The 20,115-nt window shown below is 40.5% G+C and overlaps 1 protein-coding gene across 4 annotated transcripts in view; it reads right to left on the reverse strand.

The window, feature by feature from the left end:
- plxna4 (plexin A4) overlaps positions 1-20,115 on the reverse strand; it is a 214,489-nt gene that overhangs the window by 37,732 nt on the left and 156,642 nt on the right. For 3 of the 4 annotated variants that reach the window (XM_048157446.1, XM_048157449.1, XM_048157448.1), the window contains 12 exons: positions 18,597-18,696; positions 18,366-18,480; positions 11,574-11,792; positions 11,080-11,176; positions 9,570-9,760; positions 5,153-5,304; positions 4,356-4,473; positions 3,145-3,281; positions 2,459-2,626; positions 2,077-2,170; positions 366-605; positions 129-275 (listed from right to left, as the gene is read on the reverse strand). In XM_048157446.1, coding sequence (XP_048013403.1) covers positions 129-275; positions 366-605; positions 2,077-2,170; positions 2,459-2,626; positions 3,145-3,281; positions 4,356-4,473; positions 5,153-5,304; positions 9,570-9,760; positions 11,080-11,176; positions 11,574-11,792; positions 18,366-18,480; positions 18,597-18,696 — 1,778 coding nt within the window. The remainder of the gene's footprint in view (positions 1-128; positions 276-365; positions 606-2,076; positions 2,171-2,458; positions 2,627-3,144; positions 3,282-4,355; positions 4,474-5,152; positions 5,305-9,569; positions 9,761-11,079; positions 11,177-11,573; positions 11,793-18,365; positions 18,481-18,596; positions 18,697-20,115) is intronic. The other variant, XM_048157450.1, reaches the window with a different exon arrangement.

Here is a 20,115-nt window from a genome sequence, read left to right on the forward strand (position 1 = left end):
TTTAAAAGTAGCTGTGTGGTATCTTGTTCAATAACCTAAGCTATGGTTCGAATTAAATCAAAATACATTTATGGAGGAAGATATTATATTTTTATATAAAAGTATCCCCCCAGTATTCAGCAACTTACCAGAACCTTGTGACGGCCTGTCAAATTGGGTGATTCACAGAGCAGTTGAGTATCTGATACAGTTAATGTGCAAGGTTTGTCTCCAATCAGAACAGTGTAGTTGAGCTTCCCATTGCCACCCGGGGCTGGAGGGAGGAAGTTCCTACCCTGAAATTCACATTCACAAACATATTTAGCAACCGCAATAGAAAATGGAAAGACAGACTATGCAGAGATTTAGGTAAATACTTGATTTACCTTGAGTATGATGGGAGACCCTGGCTTGAGCTCCTGGACTCCAGACACACTAAGCGGTTCAAACACTGGGTTTGGGTAATAGATGAAGTTGGTGTTGTTGAGGGCCAGCACAGACTGAACATTGTCCAGGATGAAGCCAAACTCATCAGGTCTCTCTGGCACTTCCTTCTGCCTGCTCAGACTGTAGGGAAGCTCTGGGGCCATGCACTGCATAGTGGTGGGACTCAGAACCTGACATATCTGGTAGAGGGACACAGAAGACAATGAAGGTCTTATTATAAGTCATATTTGCAGTAGATGTGCGAAAACAGAAACATTTAGGTTTAGATTAACAACAGTTTTACATTCACATTACAAACAATGATCCAGACTATTTTAAATTGGTCATGTCAAATAAAAAGACCTGGATTTAACCTCAACTTCCTACAATGGAGGTTTCTAGAGCGCACACAGAAATAATTTGTCTCAACAAAGCAGCACTAAATTATTAGCACTTTTAAAATGGTCACACTCTGATTATGCCTGCAGTGCTGGTGACTCACCAATGGATAACTAACTGCGCTCACCTTTACTTCCTTGAGAAAGATTTGACATTGACATCTTTCCTTGACTCTGTCTTTCATCTCTTATTTCCATCTCTCACATAGACCACATATACTCTGAAGCTAAATGCATTTTTCAGACTTTTTAGTACTTAATTCCATACACATCATTATTTACATGAAGTCAGTGTTTCTCAGCCTATTTATCTACTTTCCCCCTTTCTTTTTTATTTAGAGGTCAGGTTTATCAAATGTAAAGTTATGGCATAGCTTTATTCAAGCCTATATGCACATTCTCTTTGAAGTGTATTAATAAAATTCCTGTCAAGACCCTTGAGTTTCATGAACCCACACTGCTTTGCAGTGGACTGTTAAAACACCCAGACAACAGACTCGCCGTCAAAAACATCCCTACAGATATCTCCAGTCATTTTAATTGGGTTCTTCACAAAACTGTAGCAGCCAGGCAGACGAACCTTCACTTCCTCTAACACAAAGACTTCTATAGAAGGTCGTAACGGGTGGAATTGTTCAAGATAAAATAGATTTTAGGTCACAAAGTCTGGTCAAACTCTTTTCATACTAGTTATGAGCGATCACATTACAAACAAGGATATGAGGCGTCTTGTGCCCCACAAACAACTTCTTTCAGAGACTGCGAGGTAGGGTATAACACTTTTTTCTGCTGTGCTTTGAGGAGCAGTGTGCCAAAGCCTAATCATATCGCAGCCCAGATGCTAAACGCGGCCATGTGTGAGATACGTGCGCGAGATAACATTACGGTCTTTTGTCTCTGTTGCCTTTCAATCAGATCTTGCTGAGTGCAGCCTCCCATGGCTCTTTGGGTCCATTCTGAAGACGGGGAACATGATACCCTTGTCTATGCATCCACCCTATGTTACGACATTCTCCTCTTTCCCGCACAAAGGGTACATTGCTGCTACTGCTGCTGGGACCTGGCAGTCTTCCTGTTCTCTGTCTGTTTCTTTGTTTCTCTCTCTCTCTATTTCCCTCTTTTATGCAGCTACTGTCCTGGATCCAATGGTGCGCAGCCGACACAGGTGATTGGAGCTGGTGGAATAGTCTGCTAATGGTCATTCCAGTTCACTAGCCTCAGGTTAGGTGAAGGCCGAGTGATCGTTTACTGTGTGGAAAACGTTTGCACTTACGTTGACCGTCTCCAAGTTCTTATACTTGGCTCTGATGAGAGGAGTCTGGATGATGTCCAGGTTTGTCCCGGTCACAGTCAATGGTGTGTTGCCACTGTGAAAACACCATGTTTATTAACTTTCACTTTTTGCAGTTCTTAACTTGGCATCAATTTCCTAAAATTAGTTGGTATTTTAATAAAACAAACTTTAGATAATATTTTTTACATTAAAATAATCAATATATTAACTTTAACTATATAATGTCCATAATGACATCCAGTTTGAAATAGTTTAAAAATAACATTCTTGATCCTCTCCCCTCATCCCAGGGTCTGGGACAATGTTATGGGTTGATTCCCCAATGCCCCGTCTTAAAGACCCGTCTTTGTAGTACACCAACCTGAAAATGCTCCACTCAGGTTCAAGTTTGGTGATCGTCGGATCCTCCACATACTCAAACTTGAGATCTTTGTGAATGTGGGCTTTATCCACAAAGGCCGATACGGACACATTTCCGTAGCCTTGCATGGAGGCATGAGAACGACACGTTATCCACTGTCCTCCTCTCCTGTGTCATCAAACAGAAAAACTATCACCTATCAAGTTTTTCAGATAACTAGTTCATGAATAGATACTCTTTACACTTTCATTTTTATCGCTATTTAATAGTTTTACTTTTAACTAAAATAGACATTTGATTAAAAAATTGAAAGGTTAGAAGGTCTCTCCTCCATTGTCATCCATTATATGTTATATTGATACCTGTTTAGGATTTTTTAATTTTTTTATTTATTGGTTTTGTATTATTCAATGGCTGTAAAGAGTATTCCCATTAAAGCAAAGAGTAGACCTAATTTAATCTTTCGCTCATATGATCACATACTGTGGTTGCACCTCAGGCAAAAAGAGAGTTGATGGCTATTGATGTTATTGATTAAAGATCAGAAACTCTCAAGCTTTTAAGATCAGTATTGACTCTCTTTGTAGTTAAATATCTTCTAGAGGCTTTGAGTGACTTGCAAATGAACCAAAAGGATGACGACACCTCAAAAGGGCATTGTGCTGTACTTTTCCATACAACCATACCTTTGATAGGTACACTTCTGATCTTTGAACATAATTGACACATTGCTGCCTGCGTCCAGGTTGCTCCCAGTGATGTTGACGATGGTGCCCCCAGATACTGGCCCTCGGCTTGGCTTTAGACTCAACAGTCTAGGGATCTGTAGAAATCAAGTTCAAAACAACCAATGGGAATTATTTACAAGCTAACATATCACACGGCAGAGGTGAGGCAGCAACCCTCATGTTTTTCACTCCTCTGTATCTCTTTCCCAATCTGATTATCACCTCTTTTTTTCTCAGAACACCAATTGCCCTCCTCACCAAAGAATCATATAATCCAATTACTACATCTGAATGAGACATAAAAGCCATTAATGTTTGCATAAAACTGATAAACGCTATAAACGGCTCTATAGCAGGAAAAATTTCACTGCAACTCAATTCATTTGGATGGCTGGATCGCAATTTGATTATAGCTTGTATATCAGCATGTGCACTGGGATTTCTAGAAGGAAAAGTGTAGCCTGGATATAAAAGGAGTGTGACCAGTGTCGTGCAAGATCCTATCCTCCACAGAATCGTATGAAAGATATTTTAATTGGTCCGAAAAAATAAAAAATTGCATTATCATGTATGTGGTCACAACCATATAAATATGTCACTTAATATCTTGGACAAACAAAGCAATAAATGGTAAAACTAACACTTCTTCTTTGTTGGTTAGCATATTAGAATACCACTAGCCTGCTAGCTTAGCATAATCTTAAATAATTTACCTGCCAGTCTTGCTTATGGGTTTAGGTGCACCCTCTTTTCTTCAAATTAATAAAAATAATTAAAACAAGCATACATGTTTTTTACATCAAATGTTTTAATAAATCAAGATCCATATCAAATTACATTATCTAAAACTCACAAAGTAACGTCCGTGCAAAAGGGGGACAGGATTCTGTGGGAGGAAAATCTTGCACAACAGCAGCAGTAAAATGCAAGTTTTATGGTTAGCCTCTCCGGGCGTTGACCGAACACTTCGTGGGGTCAAGTGCTCGCTGATATGACTAAGTACATCAGCAGGGCTACAAGGCCATAGTGTTCAGTCTTTATTAGAGACAACAGTAAATCCAGGCACTTTCAACCCTAAAGTGGCAAAGACTCTGTAATTATACAGACATGATTAAGATCATGGTAGACAGACCAGCAGTTCATTGGAGGTTATTTGCTGAGATACTCACCACAAAGTAGTAGTACTTAGACGACTTGGCCATGAACTCAGGACGACACTCTCCAACACACACTTGGACATTTCCAGCAAACTGGCTTCTTTCTGCTTTTCCCATTTCACACACAATCCTTTAAATCACACACATACGCAAATCATTCAACCAGAACAGTTTCACAATAACAAAAACAACAAAATCATTTATGAAACATTAAATGAAGTACTTTAAAAATGTCTTTCCCTGCCATAATAATGTATACAGGAGATAAACAGTTAATATGAATGAGTTAATCTGCCTCCTCATTCCATGGCAGGTGTTAAACTTGCTCATGCACCACGGTAAGAGGCTTATCACGGCGTCCAAATAATAATAATAATAAACGTGTGCTGGTGCAACCTGCAGCAAAGAAATGCAGAATGAAAGAGAGGGTTTTTCAAGTCAGGACAATAATAGTAGAGAATTTTTCTATGTTGTCAGCAGGGCTTTCTCGAATACTTGCCAAATAACACATAATTATCTTTTGCTGTCCTGACCTCGGATTAAAAGTTTCTTTAATGCTTTCTCTGTGTTTACTGCCAATCTATATCAGGCACTTTTAAAAGACCCTGGGTTCTTGACAACTATTAGTAGGCCTGAATTATGCAAACTCATCTGCAAGGAACAACTGTTTGAGGTGATTCAAGGGAGATGCCATCATTTAGTCCAGATAGTCATTAGATCCAGCTATGTTTAAAATGTTGTAATTACGACAAAATTACAAATAAGTGTCAGATCTACAGGAAATCCTGAAAGTGGTACATGACACTTACTGTTCTGCTGGGATATATCCCTCGGGTACCGGTGCACACTCCACATCTGCAACTTTCACATGGTCCTTAATCTCACTGAATTCCAGTCCCAGGTTCTCGCCACGGATAGTCACCAGCGTTCCTCCCTCACGGGGTCCTCGAAGCGGGGTGATCTGTAGACAAGTCACACAGCTAAGTGTTACGTGCAATCATTTCTATAAGAAACAATATGGAGGGCTCTAACAGCCCCCCTAGCATCTCCATTGGTACGAACCAACAGGAAGAGGAGAATGACTCAGCAACCGATTCCTTCATGCACCTGCAGGAGTCAGTGATTGTGAGATGGTGTGAGGGGCGGGAAACAGCGAGAGAAGCTGTGAGTGATTTGGTTCAGTGGGATAATTGGGCCACTCTCTGTCAGAGCGTCAAAGCCTGCGTGCTTATGGTGAATAATGATCAGCCGCACAGCCAGCTGAGCCAGCCGACTCCTGCCTATAGCAAAAACAAAGCCATGCTAATTTATGAACACAGAGTCGGCGTCTGGGAAAAATTATGCCGACACCAGCATGTGAAATCATATACTGCTAAGATTGGAATATAAACACAGGCGTGCACAAGGATGCTTATTTTCATCTGTGCATGTCAGACGATCAAACATCTTTTAATTCTTTGCTCCCTGGGATGCTAAGCAGTACTACATCCAACTGATTAGAGTTAACCGTATCTGTAACACACTTGCACTATCTCTCGAATCTTCATGCTTTCGCTGGTGTCATACCATTAACACAAGAAACACTTGGCTGTGATTCATTAAACACTGTTAAAGGAAGACATTTATGGTGCATTAAAATGTAGCGACTAAAAAGATTCACACTTAATAATTTAATTGGCAATTCATGTGCCATAAAACATATCTTGTGATGTGAAGACAGATTTAACTCTTCTTGGTAAGGTTATTACTAAGTACCAGAAGCAAGATCCATATGGTCATAACAGATCCAACCAGCCAATCAGAATAAACTATCCTTCCAGCTCTAGTTTTGATCAGTACTTTCTATAATATAAGGCATAAAGGCCACTCAAACAAGACATGTGCCAACTTGGATGTTTGACTATGTGATTCTTGAGTGCAAGTTAAAAAAAGAAAAAGAAAAAAGCAATAAATAAATTAATTAATAAATAAAAAAAATATATATATATTTTATATAGTAGGACAATTAAGTTAACACGTAAAACTTAAAAAGTAACACTTACACTTAAAGGGTTAGTTCACACAAAAATGAAAATTTTGTCATTTATTATTCACCCTCATGTTCCACACTCACTAGATATTGTTAAAAAGTCGTTTTTTTTGTTTTGTTTTGTTTTTTTTGGCGTACAAAAAGTATTCTCGTTGCTTTATAATATTAAGGTTGAACCACTGTACTCACATGAACTGTGTTAAATGTGTTTTTAGTAGCTTTCTGGGCATCTGAAAGTGTTAATTATCTTGCTGGCAATAGAGGCCTCACTGAGCCATCAAATTTGATCAAAAATATCTTAATTTGTGTTCTGAAGATGAGCAAAGGTCTTACGGGTGTAGAACGACATGAGGGTGAGTAATTACATTTTTGAGTGAACTAACCCTTTAACACACATGTAACTGCATATAAATAAAATAAAAATAATAAATACAACAAAAATTGGTGTATGATGCCCCTGGAAACAGTACACTGCCAAAAATGTAGGGGGAGGGAGAGAAAAGAGAAGAAAAGCTAGCATGTAATTAATTCCGGAGGTGCATTTCTGTGAATATTTTGTGAATAATACAGGTCTGTCTTTAGCTGAAATCACGCAAGAAGGACAGCTCTTTTATTGAGTGTCTATCCATCAACACTATAAAAAGAGCCTATCAAACATATTCTGACAGTCTTGACCCACGTGTCTGAGGTCGTGCCTCATAAGTGTATTGACAGCTGGGCTATTAGGCCAAATGTAGGACACCCATTCCTCATCTTGGCAAAACGAGGGGCTGTCGGATCCCAAAGGGGAATATAGACATGTTAACATCTCGGCTCTGTCATTATTTCCTGCCAGATAATGATCCAACTTTAGGTCAGAGATCTCATTAGCAGCACGGTGAGAGGTAATTTCCCTTTAACCCATCACATGCACTGATCTTAGCAGAGAGGTTCAAGTTTTTCACAGGTTCTTTATTGGCTTCAGAGCACTGTGGGAATATTGATATCCCAAAGGCTCTGACTGTGTGTTTAAATTTTAAATATGCCAATGTAATACGAACATACCCTGTCTGGACGAAACATTTTAAAGAACATTATAGTGCTGTCGTAGCTTATCTCTCCAGTAATCCAGTTTAATCAGAGTCTTCCTCTTTTATGATACTATCGATGTCTTTACAATGCCCTTAGGGCTTTATAGCTTTATGTGACCTGTTTGAGTATCACAATATGCCAAATGATTTTTTTAAAATGAAATAACAGACCCACTTTGATGGCTTACTGGAAAGTCACTTAAAAATTGCAACCTTCTGCTGAGAGAATGAAGCAGGAGTGTAAATGAATATGAGCGGGAGAGAGAAACCGAGTAGTCTCTTTTCATTAGGAGATGGGGAGTTGATTAGATTTGTGACTTTGACAAGCTAATTGACGGTTGTTGGAGGAAAAACACTTAATCACCATCCACTTCAATGTCAGCGAAAGATTCCTCATCTACAATGTCACAGTAATAGAGTGCATTAGAATACATTACGACCTGTGAGCCGATCAATTGAAAGAAAGACGCCGAGAGTGATAATCAGAGAGAGTGAGAGTATTTATGAGGCACGAGGAGAGCTCGGATCTGGAGATGGAATGAAAAAAAAGAGAAACTCAGTCCAGGACTTCCCCTTATAATACCCATGGCTCCACTTGGCTTAATTCCATTTTTGTCTTTCAATGTGTTTATTGGCAATTAGAACCTCAGTTATGATCAAAAAAGCACTGAAGATGTTTGAAGTGATAGTAGCGACCAACTTTAAATGGATTGTAAATTTGTAAAAATCTAGGTACATTTGCAGAGTGAATTTATTATATTATTAGTGCTCGAAGTATTACACTTTAGTGCATAACTTGCTGTTTGTACTATAGACAATGATATTTGTGTGGCTTGTTGAGGATAGCTTTTACTTTTGTAAGAGATTGGACACAAGATTTTCACCTGATGGATGATAAATCTAAGGGAAATTATTTTATAGACAAAATATCAGAGAGACTAGCAACTACCCAGATGACCTTAGAAACTACACAGCAATGCCTTGGCAACCATTATAATCACCCTAGCATCATGGTGGCAACTTTTGCTGGAGCAAGCGCCAAAAATCTAGTCGTACATGTCCAATCACTTAGAAAGATTTTGAGCAGTGATCTCATTGGCTTAACCTTTTTTTTTCTTTTTTCTTTTTTTTTTTTTTGGCATTTTTGTCTTTATGATGATAAGACAGTAAACAGACAGGAATGAAGTGGAGAGAGAGAAGGGGACGGGATCGGGAAAGGTCCGCGAGCCGGGTCGCCTGAACCGCAATGACGCTATATGATGCAATGACACAATATGTTCCTTGTGCCAACAGGTATCTGAGTTTGATTAATAAGCTTCAGACACATCTGCTGTCCATCATTCAGAGCCTGTGGCAAACAAGTAGCATTCCCTTTCCGGTATATGTTCATCAATCATTTTGATGGGGCACTACAGATGGGGTTGGTGGTGCAGAGGCTTCTATGTTCCTCCTCTCCTCCATCCATCCACTCTTCCTCACCATTCTTTCACTCTCAGTATTCCGCCCAAGGTCACACTTCCATCATATCTCTTTCAGCAATGCACCCATCTGTTCCTCCTTCGCCTTTTCTTTCTCTTTATATCGACTGTTCATCTCCACAATGATGGTTAACCATAAAACATGCATATGTCAGTGAATACATTTGAGATATTTATTTGTTACAAGGGTTTTATTGTACCTGTGGAACGTGATATTATACTAAGAATGACAAGAACCCAGACACTTGAGACTTAACTGATCGTTTAAGCGCAGCTAAAAATGAAAATGGAATAGAGAATCTTTTCACCTCTAAACCAGTCGTAAATGTACATGCCTGGCCCTGTCATGGGTAGTGACCTATATATACTCTATAGAGTGGGTTCCGAAGATCTGAGACCACACTGAAAATCTTCAATGCAAAATCTCATTTAATAGGAAATTTTAGGATAAAAAAAAAAATTACAGTGATGTAAATTAATTAGATTCATGGTAATTTTACATTTCACAATTTATAATAATTATATATATATATAAAACAAAAGAGCATAAAATCGGAAAACTGCAGAAGCATCTCAGGAAGTGATCTCAGACTTTTGTAATCCACTTTGTGGGTATGTTTTCATATGTACTGGTGCACCATAGTTTTACCTTTGTGATTCTGGGGTGCGTGCACTTGCTATTGATGCCATTGTGCTCGAGCCACATGCTCTGCGGGTGAGGACAGTGCTGTTTCAGAGAGCAACGGTTCTCTCCCTTACACCACACACAGCCAAACAGAGGGTCTGCCTTCAGACACAGTCCACAGCTCTCCCGTCGCGCGTCACACTTGTACAGATGCACTGGAGATACAGGGAGGGCAAAGGTCAAGTCAGGTTGGAAGACCCATGGGACATTGATCAAAGCAAAATGGTGTAATTTGCAGCAATGGCCTGAAATATTGGAAAAACTATAGCATAGAAAGCATATTCCCAATTTTCTTGCTTCCTCTCAGCTCTAAAGATAATTGCTCCTCTTCTCCGCTCCCTGGTACAGTGATATTATGTTTAATCTCCATGGCAACCAGACAGGCATTTTTAATTGCTATTAGATGCTTGTATGATCTGTCCATCAACTGATGCCCCCTGAGTGGCTCCCCATCAGCAGGAAGCGAGGGAGGAATCTCACATACTTTACTTCCTCTCTTAAATTAGCCTAACCTTCACACAGACACACACAGCACTTTAATAACACACTCACATGCATGTGTGCTGTGTTCATTGATTTGACTTAAAGCGGGGGGCATGTTTAACTTTAATCCAAATCCCATTTAATATCAATGAAAATGTTTTTAGAACTTGAACTTCTAGTCTTGACATTGAGCATAAATGTTTAAAAATCTCTGAGAGCTCAAACTGCCTCTGCAATAAATCGGAATTTTCCTTTAATGGTCAGAGTGTCTTTTTAAGTGCAAAAAATAATTTTATTAATTAGTATTTGTGTCTTGTTTTCCAGTAAAAATAGCTAAACATCCACTTGATAAAAATCACTTGAGAAGCAAAAATACAAAACATCTTGAATTAAGATTATTTGGCAAATTGTCTTAAGCAAAAATCTGAGTAAAAATGTTAAATATTATGTATAATAATATAATATATAGTACTACATAATTAAAATATATATTATTATATCAAATTATGGTCAGACATAAAATATTGATTAGGATGAAATTATTTTTGCATAGTTAAGACTGAAGAAGCTGTAGAAGGTTTTATATTGGATTTCAGCTTGTACTGGGTAATTAGTTATAAAATACACTATATTCGGTTGTATGTGTCTCTTTCTCTCTGTAGAATGTATTTGTTGGTTACAGGTCTCAGACTGGCCTTTCTAAAAGGTGGGTACACATGGTTCATTTGAACACTTAAAAACTATGGAAGATCTAATTGCGACAACATCTTTGACCTTCTGTGTGGTGCAAAGATGAGAGGTATATGAGATATTGTAATGTATTAAGTGAAATAGAAGGGTCAAAAAATAAAGAGATGATGAAGAAGTCAAGCAGAAACCGAGGCTATCTGCAGTCAACTACACCAGGATGTCAGGGGATGGATGCTGCAGGTCTGTAGCCATGGAGACTGAATCCAGGGTACTAGCAGGGCTGCTGGATCAGAGACCTCACCTTTGTTTTGGGCCGGGTTGTCAATGCTGAAGTCTCCGTTCCAGATGACCGTCAGATCCACAGGGAGGCTACTCATCTCCATCCCATCATACGAGTACTGTAGCCATGGGAACAGAGTCAGACAGAGAGAGAGAGAGAGAGAGAGACATTTACTAGTTTTGTTCTGCTGGAAGAATGCTTTTATCATTCCTGGCAGGTTCATCCTCGGGTAAGTCATCACAGCACACAGTGGAGAGGACTCCAAAATCCCTACACTGCTGATGCTGGGAGAACAAGCAAACACGCACTAAATATTCAGGACAGAATGCACTTGTGACTAAAATAAGCCGCTCTCACACAATCTGCAAACAACCGCTCTATTTTATCACGTCTACAACTTTTTGTGTTGCTTAAAATTCTGCGCCTTGTTTCTGAGAGTACCCTTGTGTCCACAGACAAATTCGCTGAAACGTTTACTAAACACACTCATAGTCATACACCACACACCGTCTTACCGATGTGTTCTGGCACTGTACGCTGGAGCTGTTGAAGCGGAGGGCGGGAACTCTCTGCTCCACACCCTGTATGGTGAGCACACACTCGTACCCCCGCTGGCCTGACTGTGGCTGGGGGAGGTTCTTGGCCCGAAGGGTGATGGGTTTTACCACGTTCACCGGAACTAGGATACGATCCGCTGGAAGCAGCTGAGGACATTCCTGCATGAGAAGATCAAACTGCAAGGTCAAAAATTGTAAGTATCAAAAGATAAAACAAAGAAATACATTAACACATGCCAGAAATTCCCTGGTGTTTCCTTACGGTTGAGCCTAATAAAACCTCAAAATGGGTATGGGCCTGTTCTTAGAGTCAAAATCCATCTAGACTGCTCCTTGGGCTGAAAGGTCGGGCCAATAACGATGGTCTGAAGCTTATTAGCATGGCTGAATTGCTCTGGGGCACAGTTTAAAAAAGCCATTATAGATAATTTGACAGCCTATCTACAAAAACGAAAATAAAAGTGATTGCTGTTAATTCACGCAGACAAAAAGATGAAATTTTAAAAGGGAGAAAGAGGATAAAGAACTTTTCAGTTTTTTTTTTCTTTCTAAGTCCCTGGCTACACTCTATAAGACTGATGTAACATTGTCTTTTAGATACTACGGAAGAAACCAACGAGGTGGCACAGAGTGGTATTTATGCAGTGCAGGGTGTTCAAAGTGCTCAGGCGGCTTTTGTAAGATGAATACAAACTGAGGTGCTATCTGGACCAAAGCAGCTATGGAATGCAGATTGAATACTGAGTGTGAATTTAAAGATGTGCCGCAATCCGACTGCAGTGAGGTAATATTTTGTATGGGCATGAGGTTGGGCCATAAACCCCTTTTCAGTTTAACTTTCATACAGGAAATTTACAATACAGGAGACACTCAGTGTTTCACTTTACAGCACATGAACGCACACCTTCACAAGCATAGACACTTATCTTAACATGCCAAATAAATAAAAACACCACCCACATGCATAATTGCAGTCATAAATAAAACAGCAAAGACACTTCAACACACTCACACTCTGACCATCATATCTACACCCACACAGGCTCCAGATATTAAAGTCATCAGTACAAAGACGGGCGTTAAATGCACACCCATTCTGCAGAGGGCAGCCCTACACTGACCCAAATTTCAGCCAATGTTCAGGTCTCTAAATCCCATAATAGCTACTCAGCCCCATGGTCTACAAGGGCCTCTCTAAGTCCTTCCCCAGACCACCCTCCAAGGATTTATCTCCCCATTACACTGATATAATGTGAACATGTTTATTGGCAGCAGTCTTAGTCATAAATAAGGCACGACAAGGGAAAACCGCCCACTAAAACACCAATATCTTTGTCCATCCACGCCCAAGTCTCTTCAGCCTGCCCCTTCATCTTTGGGGAAGGTGTCTGGCCAGGCCCCCCCCTCTCTCCACGCCTCTTATTGACGGATGAGCAGGGCTCTGCTGGCAGCTTTATGTGGAGGGAGATTGACTCCAAGCATAACAACAGTATAATTGAAGGTTGGGAGGCTCTAATATGGAGTCTTCAGAGACACTGAAGACTAGGGCTGTTTTTGTCAGGCCAGGTTATTAAGTCTTTACAAGGAGGCTGAGAAGAAAGGATAGAGATACACACAATGAGAGAGAAAGCGGGACGGGAAAAAATGAAATGCACTCTATTGCTTATTTCGAAACCTAAGACAGTTTCCATTTCAGCGTCAATAAAGGTTCAGCCTCAATCAATTTTGCCAAAGAATGCCACCAAAAACTTTGCCAATAGTTATGGCAAGTTGCTTGTGGGGACTGAACCAGCAACCTCATGGTCTCAGCCTCAACCATTACACCGCTTTACCCCATCGGGAACAAACTAGATCTTGTAGTCTGCTTTGAACTTAACAGAAGCAGATCAAAAAAAGTGGCCATACTTCCTGTCTTGAGGCTCAGAAAGAGAGCCAGTGTCCATTGCATCCAGGAAGAGAATGATTTCTGTAGCCTCGAGCCAGATACAGCTAAAGAGTCTTACTGGAAGAGATGTTAATAAAAAATGCAGAGATGGTAATTCAACATGCATTCATTTGACAAATGACTTGACATTGTGGTTTCCTTCCTTGTCCGTGACGCGTGTCAAATCTGACAAGACGTGCCCGAGGCGGCTCATTTGAGGTGGGAAAACAAAGCAGGGTTTGATTAAAATAAAGGGAAATTACTATTAAATATAGGCATTTTACAGATAAAAGAGGCTCTTGAGAGTGTGTTTACAGTCTTGGTCTGAGCAAGAGAGGCCCGAGGGTGAGCTGAAACATAATGATGTGTTTGTCAAAGGGACGTGGAGTGAGGCAGACAGCAATTGGGCTCCTGATTGTTTACTACTGGGGGGGGGGGCTGCATTTAACTGACTGCAGCTGAATCTCCAGCGTCTCAGAACAGGACTGATATAATTAGACGCTGAAGAAAGATACTGTAGGTGGGGGAAAAGATTTAAGTTCAGTGCATGCGCTTCTGTTAGAGATGCGCCGAGACAAAGATAGTCATTGAGTGCGAGCGGGGAGGAAGACGCCCTGGCACAGAGAACAGAGGGTAGAGAGCTGGCACAGAGTGATAGATCCATAATTAGAGCTGTTTGAGTATGTATGCATAATGGCAGCGTTCAGTCGGGTAGAAGATGAAACGCCTAATTCTCTCCACAGCTCTCGCGGTGTTAGCTGGATGATTACCAAGGCTTCCCTGCACTCCTTGCGCTTTAACGTGCCTCCCTACCGCCGAAGGCAAAAACCCTACCCTCTCGTTCCTTGCCACATTTCACTTCCTGCGGCATCACACACGCTCTCATCCTTTCTCACCTCTGACACTTCCCTCCTTTTCATCTGTTTGTTTTCACTCTCGCTCCCCTCCTGAGCTGGTATTTTCTTCTTCAAGTCTTGTCTTCCACCTCGATCTAAATGATTTTTACCTCAAAGTTTCTCCCCGAGGGAGGCAATGCAAAAAGGACATCTCATGGTTCTGAACTCGGACCCAAATCCTTCTCTTCACAATCTGCAGCTCAATTGTGCACAGCTGCCAATTGTGCCTGTCAATTAACATCTTAATAAGATGGTAGAGAGTTCACTGGATCGATCAGTTCCTGTTTCCCACACCTCTCTCCTTTTCTTCCTAGTGTCCCATCTACCATATTGTTCCAAATTTGAGTGAGCTACCTCACTTCTTACTCTCTACATATGCAGCTGCCTTCTAAGACAGCATCTTAACAGTCACGGAAACTCGAGTGACTGATTTGGGTGGCTTTACCTGGGCGGAAAGTCATACGTGTCATAAATAGTTATCCTCATGCCAAGTGCATGGAAGACCACTCACAATTAACTTCAATACACAAGTTTATTTTGTGTTATATGGTCAAATTTAATCTTTGAAAACTATAAAACTATTACTTTTTGCGTAGCACTGAATCCCTATTGTAATTGTAAAAATTTCCAAGGATCACTATTCATAAGTCGTAGAAACTTGAAAATTTGAGGGTAGTACTCACACAGTCTACAACGTCAGCAAGGCTAACCTCAATCGGCCTGATAGGGGGGCGCTACAGCGGTTAAAAGTACAAAATGGCCCATAACTCCTGAACCATTAGGCGTAGGCTCAAGTGTCTTATGTCGTTGGAATCCTTGGCTCAATTTTCTGGTATTTTTGGATTTTTTGAAAAACCTACTTTTGCGACCTAGTCCTAGTTCACACACACTCACAACATTTGTACCACATGGTAGAACTATTCATTCTGAGCAACTTTGCCTCAAGGCATCTGCATCTGAACCAGCAGCCATATCTCCCTGTAGCCCAAGACTGGTTGCCCACTGAAGCTAAGCAGGGCTGAGCCTGGTTAGTACCTGGATGGGAGACCTCCTGGGAAAACTAGGTTGCTGCTAGAAGAAGTGTTAGTGAGGCCAGCAGGGGGTGCTCACCCTGTGGTCTGTGTGGGTCCTAATGCCCCAGTATAGTGATGGGGACACTATACTGTCAAAAAGCACCGAAGGTCCTGAATCTCTGTGGTCATTAAAAATCCCAAATTTTCCCATTGGCCTCTGTCCATCATGGCCTCCTAATCATCCCCATATACTGATTGGCTTCATCACTCTGTCTCCTCTCCACCAATAAGCTGGTGTGTGGTGGGCGTTCTGGCACAATATGACTGCCGTCGCATCGTCCAGGTGGATGCTGCACATTGGTGGTGGTTGAGGAGTCCTAGGTTTTTGGCTCAACCTCAATAACTGTTAAAAAACTTCAAAAACTACATATTTCCTATGGTAAATTGCCTGTATTTTTTGCAAATGATCGAGATGGTTACAGGCTTGCTAATTAAAGCATAATACCTTTTTACGCATATGCTTAAAGGCCTTAAAGCGCTTGAACACCAAAATTGCTGCTCACAGCTATATTTACATTGATATTTGTTTACAAAACTAATTTCATGCATTTAAGCATAGGCCTTTATAAAAAAGGTTTATATGTTCATGTGAATTGGTCTAGTGTCAAACTTTTGACTGTTAGTGTATCTATTATTCAAAATCACACCACAATTTCACATTACCCGTCAGTAGGCATGCTGTAAACAAGCACTTTGCAATTCCTAAAAGGAAGTAAAAAGCCAAGCTATAACAGAAATTGTTTTCTAAAGTGCAGTGGACGTCTGGGTCAGGACGACATGCATTTAGTCATGCAGCATTATGCCAGTGGCCAAGAGTGAGGCATGGGGGATTGACACAGCTAGCATCTGACAGGATTCAGCACTACCCTTAGTACACACACTCTAGCCAGAGAAGAAAATCAAGATTCATATAGCAGAGTTGGAAAACAATGTTCACAAAAGAAAAAAAACAAAACAACACTGGACTAAACAAACCAAAGCATCCTTATTCCATTATTCCATAATAATTCCACAATTATCTAACATAATTACAAGGAAATATGACAAGACTTACTATCAACCACTTAGTTAATCCACTAATAGAGCTTACCTCAAAGCATCTGACACACTTTACCCCACATCTACTATTTTCATTTAATAATTCTTGGCTAATCCATAACCAAAGAAAAAAGAAGTGCATGGTTTTATACAGTAGCAATATATCAATATGCAGATCTGAAAGATTTTGCCATCACATAAAACTCATTTTACCTGCCATATAGAAAATGCTATTATAAATGCTAATTACTTTTCTCCCATGCTTTTCCCTGAATACACATATTATGCCACGTTCCCCTACTTTATATAACAGGATAACACTAATACATCCTGGATATTTTATGATGTATAATTGGAAAATCCGAGCAAAATGAGAAACTAACTGAGAAGTGAAAATGTCTTCAAATATTTGAATTTTGCCACCAAACATAATTCCTTTGCTGCTATTGTTAAACGTAAAAAGTATCACACAAATTGAAATATGATAATGAAACAAAAAGCATACAGCTGAAGAAGACCCGTCAGATATTTAAATGTGAGAGACTGTGAATGGCAGACACAATGTTGTTAAATCTTGCCAGAGACGACATTCTGATGCTGTGGCACGTTTTATTTATGAATGTGGACTGTTCTCCTGTGCTCACAGGCACATATTGAAATGAGCTTTGACTACAGGGGGGCTTCTCGCTTTCACCATCCATTGAAAGACAAGTCCGGATTATTCAGATCACTCTCAGCAATCCCTTAATTGGTATAAAACACAGAAATTCATCTGCGGAAGGTCAATGCAAAAGGTCATCTCATTTCTCCATGCAAAGTTGACTCGTCAGCGTCTGCTCGGAGGATTTGCACGGTAAACATCCCCGGTCATTAATTCTAAACCACCCGGAGTTTGGAAGCGGATCTGAGACCTCCGGTATGAGGGGTTAATGAAATCCAAATTAAACTCATTAACCGGACAAAACACCTGTCTTAAAACAAAAATCAAACAAAAACATCCAGTGGAAATGTCATTAACATGTGCTAATATTCAGTCGCTGCTTTGTGTGCAAGTCGCTCGACACACAATAGGGAATCCTAATATTAAACTGGTCAATATTGACAGCGTGTCCATTTGATAATTGGTACGCCAAAGCCTGGCAGCCAGAGAAACGCTTTGTTAAGAGATGTTAATGAATGCTAAATGATGAGGCTACACATTTGTGTGGCTAAAACACATAGCCACAGGGGGCAGGTGTCCTCACAATTCATTACCCATTTCAAAGCTAAGCAAACAAGCATGATGTACATAATTATATGTTCATGCTATCTGCTGAATTCTCTTCAGTTGCATGATGCAAATGAAATAAACACATTGTGATCTGCGGCATGTAGACCCTCGAGGAGGGATTAAAGGGCGAATCAGTGATACAAACTCGATGGCTCGACGCTCCTTGGCATCTCTCTGAGAGCGAGCTAGGAAAGGGTTTGGCTCCGGCAAAGTGTGCCGAGCCCCAACAGCAGCTTTTAATTTATCTGATGGGCCTGCGGTGGCCTCAAGGCGTGCAAGTAGTGCCAATATTATTGATAATTTACATGAAATAAGATGTTGGTGGGAATCCAGATATAAATATTAGAGATTTAATGAGAATTAAGTCGAATTCAAAGCCATCAGACGTGTATGAAGTGGCTCAACGTGATGGGGTGATGCTGGGTAAGTTCTCACAATTAGGACAGGACCTGAACTGCACCTCTGCACCAATCAACTCAATTAGGTCCAATTGAGAATGATGATGGCCAATTACAAACCCCGGTGTGTGACCAATCGCAAGTAACTCACCTCTGGCTGTTTGACACGGCCCTCCTGGAAAGAGCAGCTGCTCGGGTCGTGGGTGCATGTGTGACGGTACTTGCACCAGTGGCACTGGTATGGGCTTCCGACACAGGACAGACATCTGAGACGAGGAGAGGGTGCAGATTAATGCAGTTAGTTTGAGTATTCTTGAAAATAGATAGGATGTTACACTACTGCACTACATGAGTTAAATAGTTAAATAGAAAAGATACTCACGACTTGTGAACGCTGCAGTTGTAGAAGACAAAGCTAGTGTTGGCGAAAGCTAGACCCGTCTCTTTTGATTTGAGGTAGAGCTGGACAATCTGATGGTCACCTAAGAGGCAGGAGGAAAACGTTACGAGTGTTGACATAGTTGCTAAATAAGTTAATATAAGGTCAGTGAGCTGCCTACAGAGAAAGCAGTTTGTTCCAAAATGTGGGTGACAATGCACTGCAATGATTTAGATACTAAAAAGTATAGATTAAAATTGGATCAATTTATCCAACATTTGCGTAAAAGTCTGTATACAGTATATACAAAGATTATTCACTCATATTATGATGAACGGTAGTGCAAAACGCTATAGAAATACAATAGCCAATCGGCACTTGGTAAAGTCATCATGACATTCCAGCTGCCGTTCCCATAGAAACAGTCAGTGTCCTGAGATGTGCACACTTGGGACTTCACATGTGCATTGGCTGAACCAACCCGAAGTAATGCTATTTGAGCATAAGAAACAACATTTGTGGGTCAGGTCATATCAGCAGTTTTTGAGATTTAAGCATTTCCCCATTCAAGTAGGAGTTTGTTTTGCATGCCTTGAATAGCTGCACAGAGGCATTGAAAATATTGTCATTGAGTGAACTGACTTTCCTTGAAAGGGACTTTGTGTCTATGGTGTATTTTAATGCTTAGATTATCATGCTGTTTGCATAGCAACATGCCAATTCAAAACTGTAAATTGAATATAAACTATCAATTATCTCATTCATAGACCAATGACACCAAGCTGTCTTAATTAGGTTATATAGTAAGTAGTTTATAATATGTGTGGATTGTAGAGCATATTTTTGAAGGTAAGGAATAAGGTGACCGCTCCTCTCTGCCAAAAATGATCTAAAACCCTTCCCATCCCTGAAGAAGAGGGTGAGAGAGACCGAGAGCGAGAGAAAGAAACCTGTACGAGTTAATGGAAATGTGGCACAAAAGTGCCCATCTTCAGAGTGTTTTTGTCTGAGCTAATGAAGAAGCTCATGTTTAATTCAACATGCCGGACACGACATCTCCCCTCTCAAAGGAAGATCATACTTTTTCCCTCACTCTCTATCTATTCCTGTCTCTCCTTTTCTCACATATTTCTCTTCAACCTCTTTCTTGTTCTCCTTCCCTGTCGTGCGGTGTTTCAACAAAGAGCGAATCATTCATCAATCACTGTAAAGTGTGCCTGACAATGAATCTGTCCTAATTAGCTCACCTAAATGTTACCTTGATGGCTGGTATCTCCGGAGTGTGTGTGTGTGTGCGTGTGTGTGTGTGTGTGTGCAGGCCCCCTGCCACCCGCTGCAGAGTGTGTCCGCCTTTAATGAGTCACTCAGGACATACACTGTTACCATGACACTAAGAAATGAAAGGAAAGTGAGGAATACGGGAGACAGAGCGAATAAATGACCTATAACTGCAGGGGTATGTGTGTGTGTGCATGCAGAATCCATAAAAACACATCTTGATCCACAACTTATGACGCATTTA

Source organism: Megalobrama amblycephala, linkage group LG14 (assembly GCF_018812025.1).
Source record: "Megalobrama amblycephala isolate DHTTF-2021 linkage group LG14, ASM1881202v1, whole genome shotgun sequence".
Taxonomy (NCBI): Eukaryota; Metazoa; Chordata; class Actinopteri; order Cypriniformes; family Xenocyprididae; genus Megalobrama; species Megalobrama amblycephala.